This window comes from Gallinula chloropus (genome assembly GCF_964237585.1).
Source record: "Gallinula chloropus genome assembly, chromosome: 3".
Lineage (NCBI taxonomy): Eukaryota > Metazoa > Chordata > Aves > Gruiformes > Rallidae > Gallinula > Gallinula chloropus.
In genome coordinates this window covers 66,246,524-66,265,799 of record NC_140087.1, presented here as the reverse complement: position 1 = coordinate 66,265,799, position 19,276 = coordinate 66,246,524, and the positions used below count along the sequence as shown (strand labels likewise).

Genomic DNA, 19,276 nt, shown 5'->3' with positions numbered 1-19,276 from the left:
ATGCAGGTACTGATACATTTGCTAACAATCAGAATGGGAACAATCCATGTTGTTTAGCATTCAGCCAGACTCATCCTAGACATGCTAGGACTGGAAACATTTGTAGGTTTGTAAATACTTCCTTTTACCATGTCAAACATTTTAGCTCAGGACTCAAGAGAGTGCAGTGTCAAGCAGGAGGGAGCCTTTTCTCACAAAAGTTTAAGGGTTTATTCAGCGAACAGCCAAGTATCCAACCCATCTATGGCAGGAGGAAGGTTAAATCTACCCTCCGTTCAATGATGCCAAAATCAGAAGAGGAGAAAAAGGGGATAAAGATGGAAGATGCAAAACCTGCTGAAATCCCTAAGAAAGGGGCGTAAGGGAGTCAGCATGCCCACATCTAAACCCTCTACCCCAAAAGCAAACCCAGACATCAAGCTCCACAAAAACTGGATCCCAGTCATTTGCATGACACAGAGAGAGAAAAGGAGAGGGCATCGGCTGAAAAAGGCAAAAGAGAGCATGGGTCCTTTTCCCTTGGTGTCTGCTGAGAACCTCTAAATCTTGTTCCAACTGCCTTGTCTGAGCTCAGGTTTATCCTCATTTGACAGTGCGAGGCATGCAGATGAGGTGATGGGGGCTGAGAGCCCACCCTCCTCCTGCAAACTGCCTGGGATGTTCCTGGGTCTGGACCTGGACACTGGGCTTTTACATGGATCAGACAAGCCATACATACATACAGCGCTTACGCAGTGCCAAGGGGGACACATCACCATGCGAACAGAGACAAGGGCCCACCCAACTCATCTATCTTCACATGCGAGGCGGGGAACGAGTCCCAGCGTTCCCCGCGCCAACCCCCGCCTCCCTTCGGGAGGTACTTGGAGGACCTACAGCCTCACAGGAGGCCAGCGGGACAGGCGGGTGGCCGTGGCGATCGCCAGCCCACAGCAAACTGCAGCGATACGGCCGTCTGCAGGCCACACGCCGAGCCTGGGCTGTGAGGGTGACGGGGACGCTCCCTCACCACCTACGCGGACCCCCAGCATCCGAGGGCCTGCTGTGACCGCGGCCTCAGGCCACACCGGTCCCTCCACCCCCAGTCTTCACTCACCGCGCCGCAGCGCATGCGCGCCCCTCGCCCGACATATCCGCGCACGCGCAGAGCCGCGCGAGTGGGGGCTGCGCACGCGCACGCTGTAACCGCTTCCCGCCCACCCTCCTCTGCGCACGCGCGCACTTTTCTGCGCATGCGCAGCCGTGCGGTCCTACCGTGCGAGACGGCGGCGGAGCCATTGCCAGTGCGTGAGGGGCGGGCAGCGGGAAGGGGACGCTTTTGGCCATGTCGGGGTCGGCGGGGTCTGGCGGGACGGCTGGCTCGGCGCGGAAGCGACTGATGAAGGAGGAGGACATGACGAAGGTGGAGTTCGAGACGAGCGAGGAGGTGGACGTGACGCCCACCTTCGACACCATGGGCCTGCGGGAGGACCTGCTGCGCGGCATCTACGCCTACGGTGCGCGGCGGGGCGGCCGGGGGCGGGGGTGGGTAGTTGTGTGGTCGGTGGCGGCACCCGGATGTGGGGCGCCGCGTCTGCGCGGTGGAGCCGCCGCCTGCCCCGTCCGGGGGCTGCCCCGCCGCCCCGCTGACGGTGCGGGCTGCCTCTGCAGGTTTCGAGAAGCCCTCGGCCATCCAGCAGAGAGCCATCAAGCAGATCATCAAGGGGAGAGACGTGATCGCCCAGTAAGTGAGGCTGGCGGCGAGGGGTTGGGCTGCTCGTGGGTGGGAAGGGCATCCTGTTGGTGTTGCGGGGCGGGGTGGGGGGCGGGGGCGTCAGTCGCCCTCACTGACTGAAGCGGGGAGCGGCATCTGCCAGCCGTGGTGCTCGGCTGCTGCTCGGCAGGATTAGGGAAAGCACATCACGAGCGGTGTGAGCTGAAACTGGCTGACTTGCACAGACTGCGATCCTAACAGTTATGAAGTTTAGGTACGTTGCTGTAATAAAGATTCTGCCAAGACGTTGCATGTTGTCAGTGAATGGGGCTCTGAGGCTCACTGGCATGTTTTCCAGCAAGGCCAGAGAAGTATAGACTTAGCAGCAGTCTCAATCAATGGAAAAGATCAGCAGAAGAAAATCTACTTTGTTTCTGGAGACAAAGAAGGGTATACGTGTCAGTGAAAGAAATGCATTTTTCGGTCAGTAGGGGGAATTGCTAGCTTTCCAAAGTGTATTGTCTTGCCGACCCTGTACTTTTAAAAAAGAACAACTTTAGCACGAAAAATTGTAGGAAGTTAAAATGCTGGTTCGGTAAGAACTAAATATGCCAGAGCTGGGGACTCTGCAACAGGTACCGCAGTTCTCAGAGCTGCTTGTCTACAGATTGCCCTGTCATTGTAACAGAACTTTGTCAGATAGGCTGTTGGCGGTATCGACTTCTTTGCAAAGAAGGAATGGCAAAGAGCAGAGGGGTGGAATGTGTTGAAATTGCCCATATTGTTTGTCCAGACATCCGTAGTGCTCACCAAACATCCATTTCTCAGGTCACAGTCAGGAACAGGGAAGACGGCAACATTCTCCATCTCGGTCCTGCAGTGTCTGGATATACAGGTAGTTTCATAGCACATGCTACAAATGTTCTTTGACTGAATTGGAAGTCTACTCTTAAAAGTTTTTGTGGTTAGAGCAAATAAAGCTTTACATTGAGATCTTTTCATTATGAGCAGTGAACCTAAAAGAGATTTCTGACTGAAAATGTCACCAGACTCTGTGAATTTCACTGTCAATTTCACTGTCAAACCCACTTTGGCAAAGAAAGTTCAAGTAAAGTCTTGTAACTAGAAAGTTGGGTTTAACAGCTGACCTCTTTCACATATTTTTGAAGGGCTGAATTAATCACCCAGCAGGCAAAACTATCCTCAAACAGCACTAAAAGCACCAGCAGCCTGTCTGAAGAGTTGGCATACATTGTGCCAAATCAAGCCTGGATTCTTGAATGATTAATGTTTGCTTTTTTCCTAGTTGGGGGTACTGTGTCCATCCAGTTGCTCTGTAACTACAACTTGAATGTATAGATGCTGTTGAAGAAAATTATTTTCTGTGGGCCAGTACTCTCTTAAACCTTAGATTGTTATTCAGCTGTCACTGCCTGGGGGCACAAAAATTTCTGCGGAGAACATGCTTTATGCTTCGTTTCTGTAATGAAGTAGTAATGCTCAGAATTTTTCAGATGTGACCTGTTAAGATGTCACCTTGGAATCCTTGGGCAATGCCAGGTTTTTATCTGAACTGAACATCTGAAGTTAAACTGGTTTAAATAATTGTTTGGATGTAAATTGAGCAATCAAAGAACTGCTTAAGTGCTGTCTTGTCAAAAGTAACTTAATTAAGTTACACAGCTGTTGCTGTGGAAATGCTCTGTGTGAGAGCAACTTTCTAGGTGTACAGACCCACGCAGACAGTAGGTTTTAGCACAAAATTCATCGATGAATCCTTTCTCAGTGACATTTCTGAGCACTGTAATGCCCGGATGATGTCTGCCCTGTGATTAACTGCCATGTGGCTGCCTCTTTTAAACAGGTTCGCGAAACCCAGGCACTGATCTTGGCGCCTACTCGGGAGCTGGCTGTACAGATTCAGAAGGTAGGAGCAGTTAAATTTTGCTGCCTGTGAAGCACTCCCAAGGCCCAGGGCTGATTCTCGGATGTTATCCCAGCAGACCTCAAAGCACAGCTTCCACTTGTTCTCTCTGTCCTGAAGGGAATAAGAAATTCTGACAAACGACCATTTCGCTCCTCTGCATTGTACCAGTTCTTGCTTACACAACCGTGTTGGGTAGCAGTCTAAGGTTTTACATGTTCCTAATGTGATTTTTAAGGACAGCACCTAAAGCAGTTGTGATCCCTGGGGAACTGAGTGCCCAGTATTTGAAAGCCTGCCATTGAAGAGGTTTAAGCAACAGACACAAAAAATAGCCACAGCTTGTGAAACCTCTCTAAAAAACCCCATCCTGTGGCTGTGTAGGCATGTGCCTCTTCACAGGCACAAACTTCATGAGAACTTTGTTAATTAAGCAGTTCCTTTGTACCAACACAGGGTCTTCTTGCTTTGGGAGACTACATGAATGTCCAGTGCCATGCCTGTATCGGAGGGACTAACGTGGGGGAAGACATCCGAAAACTGGATTATGGGCAGCACGTCGTCGCTGGCACTCCAGGCCGCGTGTTTGGTAAGGGGATGCCACGGGAACCTCCTGCAAGTTCTGTGCCCTTACATTTGAAACGGCATGAAAAGATACATTTAGTGCAAAAGCATCTGTGTTACATTAACATGAGGTGTAACAAGGTAACACCTTCCCATAGTCATATCTCAAAGATATTAGAGATCAGTGGGGATGGTATTTGGGTTTTCTCTATTTATATTTTGCTGGTTTTGTTGAAGTGATTCTTTATATGGTGGTTTGGGATAGGAGAGTGTTCTTTAAAGGAAAAAATATTACAGTCCCAGGAAGTACTGCAGAATATTAGAGGAGATATTAGCTGGGTGTACTTGAATGTCAAAATTAGATCCGGGCTTTCTGGATACTAGCAAAGAGAAAGCAACAGCCAGATCAGGTGTGCACATGCAGTTGGTGTTTCCTGCTTTCATTGCATTCTATATTTGGTGATCGTCACAGTTAACCCAGCAGTAATGTTAGCCTTCAGGATCACATCTTCTGCATCTCTGAGCAACAGGCATTGTTACACAAGCACCTGTCTCTGGACGAACCTGGTGGTAGTGTTGACAAGGGAGAAACAGCCAAAAATGAGCAGCTGCTGAACTGGGTTGGCTTTGAACAGTGTGCTAACGGCATGTAGTTTCTCTAACACGGTGTTTGGGGGTTCCACAAAGCCAAGTGCTCTTTTGAACAGAATGCGGATTTGCTTGGTCTGCTTACGATAAGCTCACGTAGGTTCCTCATGTCTGGCTGCAGTTACTGTGGGAGACTGGGTCCCCTGCCCCATGCAGGTAGCGAACAGCATCCCACAGCTTGGACTTGCAGAGGTTCCCTGCAGTCACTGCTCCCTGAGTGGGCTGCAGAGACATCTCCATAGGTTGCAGGGTGAGCACACTAGCCCCTGGATGTGCCTTCTGTCACCAAAACCCAGTCTCTGGTGGCAGCAGAACTACCTGTTCCTCTTCCACTGAAATGCCCTGACAGCAGCTGGGAGCAGTGTAGGATCATTTGCTTTCAGAGCCTTTTCATCTTACAAGGTAAAATCTTACAGATATGATTCGTCGTCGAAGTTTAAGGACTCGTGCCATCAAAATGCTGGTTTTGGATGAAGCAGATGAAATGCTCAATAAAGGTAAAAATATTTGTCTCCCTACTGCTTCCTTTCTCCTCGCCTCTTTGAGATTCCAGGCTGTCCCAGCTGTTAGTCCCACTTCTAAAAACAATTGGTTGTTGTCAAAGCTAGATGGTCATAGTTAATTATGGGCTAGAACAGGTTAAGATAACTAACATATTGTGTCTGATTTAGATGTAATATCCCATTCAACAGTTATAGGCTCTCAAGACTGCCTTTTGTGCTTTATTGTGTACCATGGCTACATTGTAGTAGGTTTGGGGAAATTGAGGTAATACATGACACTGGCTTTGAATTAATTATTCTCTCCTTAACATTACCTCATAACATAAGCCAGAAACTAATTTTCAGATCAAACCATGAAAGAGTGGGGTATTTGGGAGAAAGATTTTCTGACACTTGGATTTACTTTTCAGGTTTTAAGGAGCAGATCTATGATGTGTACAGATACTTACCTCCAGCAACACAGGTGGTTCTGATCAGTGCCACTTTGCCTCACGAAATTTTGGAGATGACCAACAAGTTCATGACAGACCCCATCCGCATCTTGGTGAAACGGTGAGTGAGTTTCCTCAGAAATAACAGGAACTCTCTAGTTGGGCAGTTCACAGTATTACCCAGTTCAATGCAGAGTCAGTCTCGTGTTCCTTCTCACTGCTGCAGTTTGCCTGGGTGTTTGCAGACATCCCCATGTCCTGATTTCCAGCAGAAGCGGATTTACTTCTCTGGTTATACTGGTTCTGCTTGCTGCTGCTCAGCCTGACTGCCCCCTGCCCCCCTCATTCTCTCCAGTCTCTTGGAAATCCATCCTTCGTAACTACCCAATTCCCATGCTCCTCCAGAGGATTTTTGTATCCTCTTCCAGTAATTGGCTATTAGATAGCAAGCCAAAAGACCCTTTAGCTGACTCCTCCTGAATGCCTTTGCAGGTGTAACTTATGTCTGGTGGTTCTCTCAGGTCCTCATGCACCCCTCAAGTGGGGGTCAAAAATGACCCAGTAGCCCTCAGCACACAGGGCAGAGGTGTGATACCTGTGGAAGCACATGAAACCTTTCTAACTGCAGTGTGTCTGTGTGGACCTACTTGTGGTGTGGTACAGCTGTTGTTCTTCCCCACAGTGATGAGTTGACCCTTGAAGGAATCAAGCAGTTTTTCGTGGCTGTGGAGAGGGAAGAATGGAAGTTTGACACCTTGTGTGATCTCTACGACACGCTCACAATCACCCAGGCTGTCATCTTCTGTAACACCAAGAGAAAGGTACAAGCCAACCTCAGATGGGCACATAGCATTCTCCTCCGAGTCACCCTCTGAAAGCAAGGCCAGACTCAGCTAAGAGGTCTGGTTGTTCTGGTTGTGAATAGTTTAGTAAGAAGAGGGGCTAAACATCTCTCTTTGGGATGTGCCTTGCTTAAGCAGCTGGTTACAGGCAGACCAGATGTAGTTCGCAGGAGTTGCGTGTTTGGAGATGTAGACTTGATTAGATAAGAATGTGCTGCTTTTTCTAATTGCTTAAAATCCCTGCAACAAAGTCATGCTTCCTGAATAAATGCCCTTAAATCCTTTCCTTTCAGGGGTTGTGGAGCCCTATACTGTGTAGCCAGTGTTTCATAAGGATGATTTAGATCTTTTAGCTCCAGAATCCTTGTTAAAGTGTCTCTCAGTCCTTGCCAGCATATATCTCTGCAAACATTCTCCAAGCAAAACTCATGTGCTGTCCTGAGGAGTGAGACCTAACCCAGGCTGCTTGGCTGTATGCACAGGTAGACTGGCTCACAGAGAAGATGAGAGAAGCCAACTTCACGGTTTCGTCCATGCACGGGGACATGCCACAAAAGGAGAGAGAGTCCATCATGAAAGAGTTCAGATCTGGTGCAAGGTAAATGCATTAAAAGGTGTCACAGCGTTGCTGTCAGGGCAGGATTGCTTCTGGTGTCTGAGGATAAAATGGGCCTCAGAAACCTGTAATAACTCTCTTCTCTGAAGGCCTTTATTAGCTCAGCTTAGGAAGAGGCCTGATTCCCATCTATCCCCCTGTGGTGTTGGAGAGTTGGGAAATTGCTACTTTCCAAGGAGAGATGCTCATACTTAGGTATGAAACTAGTTGGGTTTAGTTTGCTGAAGAGGTTGGGAGTTGCTGCATTTAAATTGAGTGAAGGAAGAGAAATATTTGGGCTCTGTCCTCAGTATTTCAAACTCTTGGGAACGTCCTACTCCTTCTGAAAGATGAACATTCCTGGTACTGTGTCTGCTCTGAAGTTTGGGTGATGCTGCAAAAGTGTGGCTGCTGCCTGTGTGCTGCAGGCAGGGGGCAGTGCAGAATAGCAGGGGAGTGCTGGAGACTCCGGAGTTCTTGGCTCTCACACCCGCCTCAGTGGTGTGAAAGAGCCATAACTGTCCTCTCTTCTTTGCAGCCGAGTCCTCATTTCAACAGATGTTTGGGCTAGAGGCCTAGACGTGCCACAGGTATCCCTGATCATTAATTACGACTTACCCAACAACAGAGAGCTCTACATACACAGGTATGCTCGGCCTTCGCGGGGGGAAGCGTGGCTGCGTCACTCTTCCCCAAGGCAGCTCCATCCTCTCTTCCCTTCTGCCTCTGTAGAATTGGCCGGTCAGGCAGGTACGGCAGAAAAGGTGTAGCCATCAACTTCGTGAAGAACGACGACATCCGCATCCTGCGAGACATCGAGCAGTACTACTCCACCCAGATTGATGAGATGCCCATGAACGGTGAGTGCAGGCCGAGGCTGCAGCAGCTGAAAGATAAATGGGTGCTTTGTTTTGCCACACACCTCCTTCCCAACACTGCTGCACTTCCCCTGGGGAGGAACCTGGGAACAGAAGCGGGTGCACCGCACTGCCGGGCTTGGCCCTCCACACACTCGGTGCATACTTACATTCTCTCATTTTTCTCTCATTTCAGTTGCTGATCTTATCTGAAGGTCCGTGTTTGCCAGGGAGTTGTACTGTTTGGTAGCCTCCATAATTCTGTTTTGTACCCATATCCTTTTATCCTGCTGGTCATAACGTTCTTGAGTTAAGCTGCACTTAGGAACTTGTGTAAATAAATGGTCTTTCTTTACTCCTGCCCGTGTTTTTCAATAAAAAAGGAAGTTTATCATAACCTGTGCTGAATTACTTTAAACCGAGACAGTAGGCAGCAGGGAGTGGGAGATCCTACCATACTTGCCTAGCACAATTGAAAAAACACTGGGCACTCATTCTAGGGTTGTAAAATACAGGCCTCCCTCTTCTCCCCCTGCCATTATCTCTGGGCCATGCTGGGTCTACCTCATTGCCTTTACTGTAAGGATCAGCCAACTACAGGAAAAGTCAATGGCCTGCCTCTCATCCGTGCTAAGAAAATCAAGTTAGAAGAGAGCCAGAAAATAAATTTCCCATTGTTTATGCCATTCTGGAGCCAGAAATCACATCATGGGTTGTTCCAGGTGAGTGTTTCCCCTCACAAGGAACCTGAGCAGGTGCTTGTGAGGGTGAGTGCCTCTGTAATTTGATGGCAGCAGAAGAAACACCTTCTAACTAGCATTTTCTGAAGGAGCAGGAGGAGGAAGTGTCTTTTATCTTGCCTTCTCTCCCTCCCACTTTCTGATGGTGTAGTTACATCTCCCAATCATCTCACCTATCTCCCTATATCATTACACAAGCCACCTATGTACTGCCTTCCACGTAGCTTTGTGACTGAGCTGCTGTATTCTTTCTGAGGCATGAGTTGGCCAGTGCTAGGCTGCTGGCACAGGGCAAGTCGTTTGATTCTGTGGGGTTATTTTGTGTTAGACTGGTTTCGACTTGCCTGGGGAGGACAAGGGGGAGCCAGACCTCAGTCCGCACCAGTCTGCCTAACTGGAACAGCTCTGTGCGCCCCTTGCCTGAGTCAGCAGTAGAGCAGCCCTGGGTAGACACATGTCCTGTACGCCCATGTGTTCCTCTGTGCCCTCATACCTGCTTGGTGCACAATGTTCTTAACAGCACCTAGGTAGAAGTTGAGGAACACTGACTGACCTTTACAAGAGCCCGGACTGTAAGGGGTTGTCCAACATACGTGAGGCTGTTGTGGCTTCATACCCCACATGTGACCTACAGCAAGGCTGAGCCAACATTCCCCGTGGGCACAATGTGCACACATCATCACCAGTTCTGCACCCCCACACTGGTCCTGCCCCTCACAGGATATAAGGGCCATTAGCAGGAAATACACATGCACATCTAGTAGCTGGCCTGTGAGTCACCAGCCCCCTGTAGTAGCTCCAAGTGGACATGGCCCATTGCCCCACTCCCTTACACACCCCGCTGTGGCTGCTCTCCCAAGCTGACCTTCAGCCACTCACCTGACCTGTGGCTGGCCCTGGAGCTTCGTCTCTGGAGTTGCCTCCTGTAGAGGGAGACAAACGCCCACAAATGAGCCTTAGCTGAACCACATCACCCCCCCACCACCACCACCCTACCTCCCCAACACCCCCACCTCCAACTGGCCTGGACCTCTCTGTCCCACCACCCACCCAGAAATAGGTGCACGCTCAACCCGGGTCTATTTCAGCACCTGGGTCTCAGGGCCCCATCCTACTTGCTGACCAAACCTGGCTTGGTGATCATACACCGACCCACAACCTTCACAGTTGCCAGCACTTGCTTTCCAGGTTGCTGGTACTCCCAGCATCCAGTCCAAGGTCCCACTCCAGCTGCTGGCACCCACAGCATGGAGCCCCCTCTCCCAGGAAGCAAGTGAGGAATAGAATTTATGGAGAAACCAGGACACACAGTGCCAGGCGAGACTGCGCACCAGAACCTGTTGCCACATGATCAGCCCTTTTTATTCCCTTAATCACCTATTTCTCACGCTTGCTCCTTCCAAAAATCATCTTGCCTCCTGCCCACTTTGATCTCTCCCGCAAAGTGGATTGTTGAGGGGTCTGCATTTTTTTTTGCATTAATTCTACACAGACCTCAAGCACTCCTCCCCCGATCATGTTTCAGTCCTCTGCCATGAACAGACGTCCAGCTTCATCAACCACATCCTGGACGGAGTTCTGCTCCCACCCTGGCTGCAAGGCAAGCCCAGCTTCAAACCTGCCTCATACCTTTCCCCGAGAATACAAGGGGCTCTGCAAGCCCCCACATACACTATAGATGTTTGACTAAAAGAAATTAATCACAGAAGCATTAGCTTGTTTAAATAACAGTATTTAATCTGTACAGTTTGAGAAGATATCATAAAATGCAACATTCCTACCTCATCTTCATCATTCACCTGGAGCTGAGCCCTCATCTCTCAAGGGCAGGTAACCACCACTCCCCAGCAAGTTCTTTATGGTACAAAAGTCACAGTGCAATTGCTTTAGTCCTAGGCAGGTGATTTCCCCTTACTCAAGAGAGGGGAGACTGATGAACCTCAGATGTCGATGACACTTGTTACCATCAAGGAACTCAAAACACTCAGCTATTGCACACAGTTGTTTCCAGCTGAAACTACAGCAGTTCATTTTTTAGCTGCCTTTGCACTCCACACAGTCAACACTGATTTAGTCAAGAGTGAAAAGAGAGCCAGTAATGACTTCAGAATGGCAGTTGTTGGAGGGCAGAAGCTGACAAGCAACTCCACAAGTCAAGAAGCGTGCTTTAAAATACCAGAAAGTTCTATAGCGGGGAGGGGATATGAGCTAGACAGATGTCATCTCTCAGAGACAAGCATGAGAGGAACATCAGCTTCAATAGAAAGCTATGAAGTACAATAGACAATCTGTTCATATAATTGTCAGGATAAGTATTTGACAGTTTATGTAGTAGAATACATACTTGATCATCTTTTAAAAATAAGCACGGATTTCATTTCATATATACACAACTGATTTTAATCATGTATTGAAAATAAATTACAGGAAATAACTTTAAAATGCAACAGAAGACAAAGTTTCACAACAAACATTCCCACTGATTTTTCCCAAGGGGGTGAGAGATTGCAGTGTTCAAGGCAGGTAAATATCACAAATATATCAAAAAACTTCAAATTGTTGATGCATTCACAAATTTACATGAGCCACAAACATTCCTTTACAGGGACTGCACTTAGCTACCACAGAACCAGGTTTTGCCATAAACTACAAAACTTTGATACAAAATTGTATTTATATATTTATATGTCATATACATGCCCTATCTGTGATTTCTTAAAAAATAAAACCTAAACACACTGTACAGACAATCCTAACTCATTGCTTGGTAGCTGTAGGCAACGTTTTTTGGATGGAATTTCTCCCCCAGTAGAATTAATGGCAATATTATATACATGAAGGCTAAACTGCAGAAGAAGACAGCTCAGTTCTGATATACACCTCCCTCAGGACCAGGTCTGTGAGTTCAAGGCAAGACACCGTGCACTCTGACCCACCAACTCCCTCCCAAATTCAGTTCCACCGTTGGCAGCATGAGGAACCGACACATGCACGTGTGTAACACTGGTATAAAAGGCAATAAAGCAAGATACATATTTAATGTAGTGGCTCTAGTGGCTTCACTGACTTGATAGCACGGAAGGCGAGGAGATGGCATGGAGCTGCAACTGTTTGAAGAGAGCATACCCGACGTGGGTCTGATCGTTGTACTTCCCTGAAATTACCTCCATCAAGAGGACAGATTTGCACTGTAAAGCCAGAGACTGCATCAACTCAAACACTGGGGGAAGACCCCTCCCCCACCATACCCCCAAACAGACACAGCTCACCAGGACTTTAAGTAAAACAGACCACCTTCCCCCCTCCCTCCCTCCAGCCCCCCGCACCCGCTCTGTGGCACTGGTCTGTCTCAGAAGCAGAGCACTGACAAACTTAAAACTTCCCAGGTGATGGCAGCAATCTGTGAAGCCAGTCACACTAAACTACTTCTACAGTTGATTGTAAACTTTGGTTTATTTTTATTTTTTTATTATTATTATTATTATTATTGAGTTCTCATGGTACAGCAAGCATGTCTAGGATGAGAGGGCAGAGTTGAAGAGGAGACGAACTGTCAGTCTGTCTTTAGTCTGGCATGGTGAGACACCTGCTCGGTCAGGCCTGCTTTGATAGAGTTTTTTACAGACTGTCTCATATGATCCTCCATCAAATTATCACTCATGGGCTTCAACACCTGTGGAATGAGAAACGTGCAAAAGAAACGAAAAAATGAGGTAACCAAGGAAAATGAAATAGAAAAACATATAAAGAGACTTGAAGTAATGAGGAAAAAAAAGAGAATGTTGAAGTCTGACACAAACTGGCATGAACTGAAAGAGAAATGGAGTTTTGCTGCTACAGTAATGAGGTTAAATCAGTCACATGCTATGGACACAAGTGATACCCCTCCTATACAGCAGTATGTCACTGAATTCAAACCACTTTACAGTTCCTAGAAGATGGATGTGCAATTCCATACCCTATATGCAGCATCAGTCTGGTATGGTTACAGCATTTATGCAGACCGGCCCAAACGGTCCAGCTTATTGTCCTACATGTGTAAGTGTGAACACTTCAGATACAGAAAGAAAATTAAAAATACTGGCTAGTTTTTCTTCTTGTTATTGTTGGATGAGAGTCGCTGTCGTGGCACTGATGTAATAGTACGGCGAATCGTTCGGCGTCTAAGGACTTCAAAGAGTTTGGAAAACACCTAGAACACGAATTCAGCTGTTAGGAAACATGACTTTTAGAAGGCAGCAGAATCTCAATCAAGTTTAGAAAAGGAAACTGATTGTCAGTAACTTCTCACCTTCCTGGGATTCCTCTGAAGCAAGGAGGGAAAAGAAAGGCAAAGATTGAGAAATCAATAGCAATAATACAGTATATCAGAGTGAGTGACTCAGACAGGACCTGTAGGTGCTTTGCATATTACTGGGGATGCACAACGGTAACACCACCAGCACACTCTTTTGGAGACCACCTTCCTCCAGCCCAGAAAAGGCAAGGTCCCAATACAGCCCTCTCTCTTCTGGGAAGGGTAGCAGTCAAATCAAGCCTTACACTTGGTATGCTACGCTCCAGATATCCTACAGGGGCAGCCGCACTCAGCAAGTACCATACACAGAACTGACACCTTCCACTCTTACTACAGCGCTCTCCAGCTCAAAGCTCCAAAGCAGGAAGCCACAGTGATACAGGAGAGCTTCAATTTTAACCATCACTTAGGGGCACAACTCAAAACATAGTACCTAGGTGATCATTTCCCTCCTACTACTAGAAATCCACTGTTTCTGCAGCAGTGCAGCTTGTAACCTCATCTGGTTGCTCACACAGGTCTAGCATACCACTTGCCACCTGTGATGAGCCATGCACAGTCATCTCAGACACAGACCTCCCCTGTATACAAGGCTCTGGTTTGTGACTTGCCTTACAGGACTCAGTTTCACCATAGGTAAGTTCAGTGAGCCCTTTATTTCTAGGAACAGCAGCACCAAGGCTGGTACTGGACGTAGCTACTCTCAACACTCCGAACACTACTTGTACGATTACAAGTCAGGAATTCTCTACATTGGCTTTACTGGCACAGCTCTATCAACTGGATTCAGGCAGCAAAATCCCTGTACAGAGGGCCTTCTTCTCCAGCTCTGGTACTTTTACACTCATATCATCCTTTCAGAAAGGTGTCGAGTATTTCTTGCAACAGCATTTGCACCTACTGAAGTCATAGACAATGCAAGTCTTCCTGAAGAAAACAGCTTGCTGCAGCAACTTCTACAAGAAGATGCACAAGTCATCAAGCAGTAATCTGTGGTCTAATTAGCCTTCTGGCATCACACCATCACAGAATAACAAGGTTGGAAGAGACCTTTGAAGATCATTGAGTCCAACCATAAGGTGAGGTCGGGGGAGAGCAGTGTTTCACCTTCCTCATTTCTCGTAGCACCTGATCGACTACACTCACAGCACAAGTTTATCACTTTAAATGTACCTTTAAAAGCAGAATTCCTCACTTTGAACAAGATTTTTAGAGTCTCTTTACCATGCAAGCATTTAGTAAGGCCTTTAAGTAACACTTTTTGGATAATATCCTGAGCTTGTTTAACACTTTGTCATGTGCAGCATCTCTTACTGCTGAGAACAGGCACTTCTGAGCTGATTTGGCACCACTAGCCTCTCCATTAGGTCTGGACCAGCTTTTCACCCACAGCACTGAACAGAAAACATCTGATACAACTCCAGGAAGTTGCTCAAGTAAAGAAGATTTAGCATTAAAAATGGATACCAACCTGTTCCCATATAGCTTCAGCGATCTGATCAATGGCTGTTCCAACTTCTCTGAATTCCCCAGAGTACTTAACATAAGCCCAAGTACAAAACGATATAAGAGCCATCCCCAGCACGAGATTACACAGGGTAGCTATGGAGTTCATACCAAGGAACCCAGTCAGTCCTGAGGTTATATACATGGCAAACATGACTGCAAATAGAGTGGCAGGGGTACGAGCAGCATAAAAGATGTTTTTGCCATCATTGTGCTTCACAAAGTTTGCATAGATCTCATCAATTTCCACTTCAAGCTGCTCCTGGTAGCGCCGACAGAACTCCTCTCCTCCCATCTTCTTCACCAAACGAAACTGCCTGACAGCTGACTCTCTGAAATCCTGGTGCTTCCGCTCAAGGTCTGATGGGGCAATGTAAGGCTTATCTCCCCCACAAACCTGTTGAAGCAATCAGAAATGAGGTCATCACATAAGGAGTACCTTCTGCAGAGCAAAAAACAATCCTGCCCCTCTCTGCCCCCATTTCCAGCCAGCAGAGTACCTCCTACTGCTTTCTTGGCTCTGTCAGCTCTCAAGGAAAGCAGCTAAAGGTACTTTGCATCATGGCACAGCAAGAGCATTATCTAATCACACACAGAGCTATAGCATATGACTGAAGTAATGCTTTCAGCTGTTCCCTTTGGGCAAGCCTAGAAAGACATCAGCCTTATGTACATTCCTGTTAGGAAAATGCGGTAGAGGTAGAGAAAGCTTGGTTTGAGAAAGGTTAAGGAGAACTCTGATGGCCACAAGCCTTCCCCCCTCAGCTTTTTATTTCTGGTCACCCTCCATGGTGAGAGGGTCAGTGTAGAACTTGGACAAACAGGGTAGACTTTGCCCATTCATCGAGTTTATTCCTGTTTATTGGTATCACTACCAGGCTCCACAGAACTTACCAAGTGATCTGAATTAACAAGAACTAGCTGCTGATATCTCAGTCTGCTCATGCCTAGACTGTCCTCTAGGCTTGATTCTGATAAATTTGTCCCTTCAGCAGAAATGTACTCCAACAAGACTATGGACTCGGATACCCATGATATGGACACCCAGTGTCTTCCTCCCCCAAATGAATCAGCATGAATATGAAAATAGTTATAACTGAGGACCTCTACTCTGCAAGACTGATTTCTGACCTCTTGAGGACCATGCTTAGAGATTACCTAGGCCACAGGTATACATAAGGTACATCAGCTCAACTCCTCCTGACGGTCAGTCAGACGATGTCTAAAAACTGAAGATTCTTTCCCTATAATGGCAAACATCAGCCTTCCCTATCCTGCCTCCAAGTAGTCTCATCTCAGTGCTTGTCATCTCATGTTCCGAGTGCAGTAACAACTTTAACTGGTATCCCTTCAGCAGGACACACAGAAATTACATTCTCAGAGTAAAGCACCTCCTTTCTTCCTCACATGACTTCACTGGCTACCTTGAAGTCAATCCTCACTGCTGAGATCCTGACACCTCCATTCTGCTCCTTGCTCAAGCTTAACAAATCACCTTTCTGCTTTTTCCATATTTAAGTCTTCCGCATCTGGCAAAACTCCTGGGAAAATGGCTACTGGCCTCATCCTCCAAAAGTGGTCTTTTCACACTGCTCAGAGTACTAAACATTAGGATGCTGATCCATCCAAATCACCATACAAATAGCTTCCACTGTTTTCTTGTGCTCTGTGTGCCTGCACCTGTTGTTCCTTACAGTTAAGGTCATTAGTGAGACGGTATTTTGGTTATGCACACTAGGCAAAGGAGGGCTTTGGGTCATGAGAATTCAGAAGCCACAGTAAGAATTACACAGTCCAGTCTTAAATACAGAGATCCCACTCCTGTTCCTAAAAATAGATGTTTCAGAGCTTCATCACTTTAAGAACATCATCTGAGACATCTGGATAAAAAAATTATTCAAGACATTTGTGTGTATCTCTACAGCGATATATAAAAATATACAGTAATGGGGAACATCACCATGGAAACAAAGTCTGTTTAAGAGAACATCTGTTCCTGTTCATTCCTTACCCCAAGTAAAAAAACCTTACAACTACAGTACCTCAACATCCATTAAAGATTCAAGGCAGGAAAGCAGATTCAGCAGTCATTATAAACAACTCATTTACTATTTCCAGAGATTTTCCAACATGGAAACAAACTAAGAAGTCCCTCTACGCCAGCAGAGCATTCTTAAAACTGCCTGCTAACACCTGGAACTGGCTAGTCTGATACTACCATTAGGTCTTACTATGGAAACGGAAAGCTACTTCAGCTATTAAGACCAGAATTAGCCTAGTTAATAGGGAGCTATGCTTGTAGCACGTTATCATACCTGCTGGACTTTCCCCTGCTGCAGAATTTCACAATAAGCTGTTAAGCTTTGAGACGTGTAATCATTTCCAGAATTTCCTATGACAAAACCTTGCATAACACTACACTGAAGTATGAAGTCCACCCAGACATTGTGATTAGAGTGGTGTTAAGTGGCCTTCAAGAGAAGCAGTGAGCAGGAAGTTACATATATAGGTTTTTCACTTAAGATAATTCTTGTATTTAAGGTTTTAAAGAACTTCAGAATAATTTAAACCCTTGCATTTTACAGGAACAAGTGCCCACAATTCAGAAACCTGAGACTATAATACTAGAAACTCTACCCTTACACGACACTGGCCCACCAAATGTCTCCTCACCTGTTTGCCTGCTTCATGTCACAGGATTTTAAGATGTCTGTCAAGAGCAGCGGGGGGAACTAACAGATGGTGTATCTCGCCAACATGCACATTCCCATACCCCCAGCAACTCCTGCCTCAAAGAATCCTGGTTTGCTGTATCAGACATCTAACCTCAGAATACAGAAAACACAATTACTGGCCCTGTGCCATTTTCCCCCATTAACATGCTCATAGTACAACATTGACACTGAAGGCCAGTATTTGCCCATAGGCAGAGAAAAGAGTTGGGTCATCGTACCTGTTCCATGCCTCTGCTGTACATGTCTTTTGCTCCTGCCACAGCAGCAAGATTGTTTGCCTCAGCTGTTGCCTAGAAAACATTGGGCACCGTGCATCATCACCAGGTAGTCAGATACACACAGCAACACTGCCCCATACACCTACCCACCCCCACCCTCCAAAGCTTCAGACTGCCAGGGAAATACCCCACAGAGATAAACAAACTTTAGTGGTTTTCATTTAAATGGATGACTGACTAGGAGAACACTTTCTTCAGCTTTTTAAGTACAACTGCAAACAGACTGTCATGCCTTTGTACAGGCTTTTCTCACCATGGAGCAATCTCTTCTGAATGCTCTAGCGTTAATAAGGAAATAAGGATCACCCAACTATGAAATATTAATCCTGATACATCACTAACTTCAGGGAAAGCAGCAAGCTGGCATTATTCCTGCATTATACAGGTTTTGTGTCAGAATTTGTAAGAACTTAAAGACTATATTCAACCTGTGTCATGTCAGGGACAGTTATTCTAGACAATGCTGCAAGGTGTCACCTTCTGCATCTCCCAGCAACAATTCTGGCCTGCTATGCAGAGGAAATCATAGCAGCCTTTGTTTCACTGGGATGAGTCTTCTGAACGTCCCCAAAAGTCTAAAGAATTGGTTTCCTGAAGGACAGGAAAACACCCGGAAGAGTCACATCTTAACGAAGTGACACGGGGAGCATAAAAGTCTTATGAACACAAAATGGTTAAAACTGACCCCAAAGCCCACTTTTCGGTGAAAGCTCTTCATCCCGCACCATTCAAGGGTCCACAACGTAGCTTTATACAACCAGTTTCCATTCATATTGCTTTAAAGCTGCTTACACCCTCTTTGGATCAACCCAGAAAAGAAACCTCAGTGTAGTTACCCAACCTAACCTAACCCTAGCCCAACACTGCAAGACAGTGGTGACAGCCACATCCTGCTCCATTTGGTAGCTGGAACTAAGGGAAAATATGAACATATACCCAGTTCAGACTGCTTTCAAAACACACATCTCCCTCAAGAACTACAGCTCTGCGTGTGGGAGCTTCAGACCCACAGCAGTCATTATCTTCAGTTGCAAAGAAATTATGTAACTATCAGAAAAGAAAAATAAAATACCTGCAGCATAGATTTTGGATGAGGTAGCTCCTCTCCTTGATAGATCTTAATATAAGCCTACATAGGAGAAAGAAAGAAAGGTTTGTTTTTCCTAAACATTTATGATTGAGGAGAAGGAGAGAAGAAGGATAATATAAAGACAGAACACATTATTTCTTTATAATAATACTAAACATTCAATGAAACAAGCTCCTTCACACACCATGGAATTGGAATTCTTTCACTTATCCTAGTGCTTTAATCTCTACTTTCCTGCACATTTGATGCTAGGGCCTAGCAGGGTAGAGCATCTTGCGGAGACATGGCCACTCAAGAAGGGACAGGCTTGACAGCAGGTTTCTGCTCCCTCCATCCATGACCAGGTCTTCACTAGGCTGGGAATCTTCACCCAAAACAAAAGTGAAAGTGACTAGTCTCTCACAGCCTATCCAGCAAGAGGTCCTCTCCCAGTGCTGGGAGAACCAGTATTTACATTTCCCCATGTGCTGTGGTCCCTTGAAGTGTGGGAAGAAATAAAAAAAACCAAAACAGATCAAAGCAGTAATGCAGACAGAGCTGCTGAGCTGCCAAAACCCTTCTGGAAGCCAAGCA

The 19,276-nt window shown here is 46.5% G+C and overlaps 2 protein-coding genes across 3 annotated transcripts in view; one reads left to right on the top strand and one right to left on the bottom strand.

Annotated features, from left to right (window-relative positions):
* The first annotated feature begins 1,310 nt into the window (after positions 1–1,310).
* Positions 1,311–8,454, top strand: EIF4A3 (eukaryotic translation initiation factor 4A3). The gene is made up of 12 exons (XM_084261514.1): positions 1,311–1,496; positions 1,651–1,723; positions 2,522–2,588; positions 3,558–3,620; positions 4,074–4,206; positions 5,246–5,326; positions 5,743–5,884; positions 6,446–6,584; positions 7,088–7,203; positions 7,739–7,846; positions 7,933–8,060; positions 8,254–8,454. The coding sequence occupies exons 1-12, from the start codon at positions 1,325–1,327 to the stop codon at positions 8,268–8,270; spliced, it is 1,239 nt and encodes a 412-aa protein (XP_084117640.1). The 5' UTR covers positions 1,311–1,324; the 3' UTR covers positions 8,271–8,454.
* A 3,777-nt stretch (positions 8,455–12,231) lies between these two features.
* ATL2 (atlastin GTPase 2) overlaps positions 12,232–19,276 on the bottom strand; it is a gene marked incomplete at its 5' end in the record, with an annotated part of 42,328 nt that continues 35,283 nt past the window's right edge. The window contains 5 exons of one of the 2 annotated variants that reach the window (XM_084262058.1): positions 12,232–12,989; positions 13,089–13,103; positions 14,566–14,997; positions 17,554–17,625; positions 18,686–18,742. In XM_084262058.1, the coding sequence (XP_084118184.1) occupies positions 12,882–12,989; positions 13,089–13,103; positions 14,566–14,997; positions 17,554–17,625; positions 18,686–18,742 (684 nt within the window). In that variant the 3' untranslated portion in view covers positions 12,232–12,881. The remainder of the gene's footprint in view (positions 12,990–13,088; positions 13,104–14,565; positions 14,998–17,553; positions 17,626–18,685; positions 18,743–19,276) is intronic. The other variant, XM_084262057.1, reaches the window with a different exon arrangement.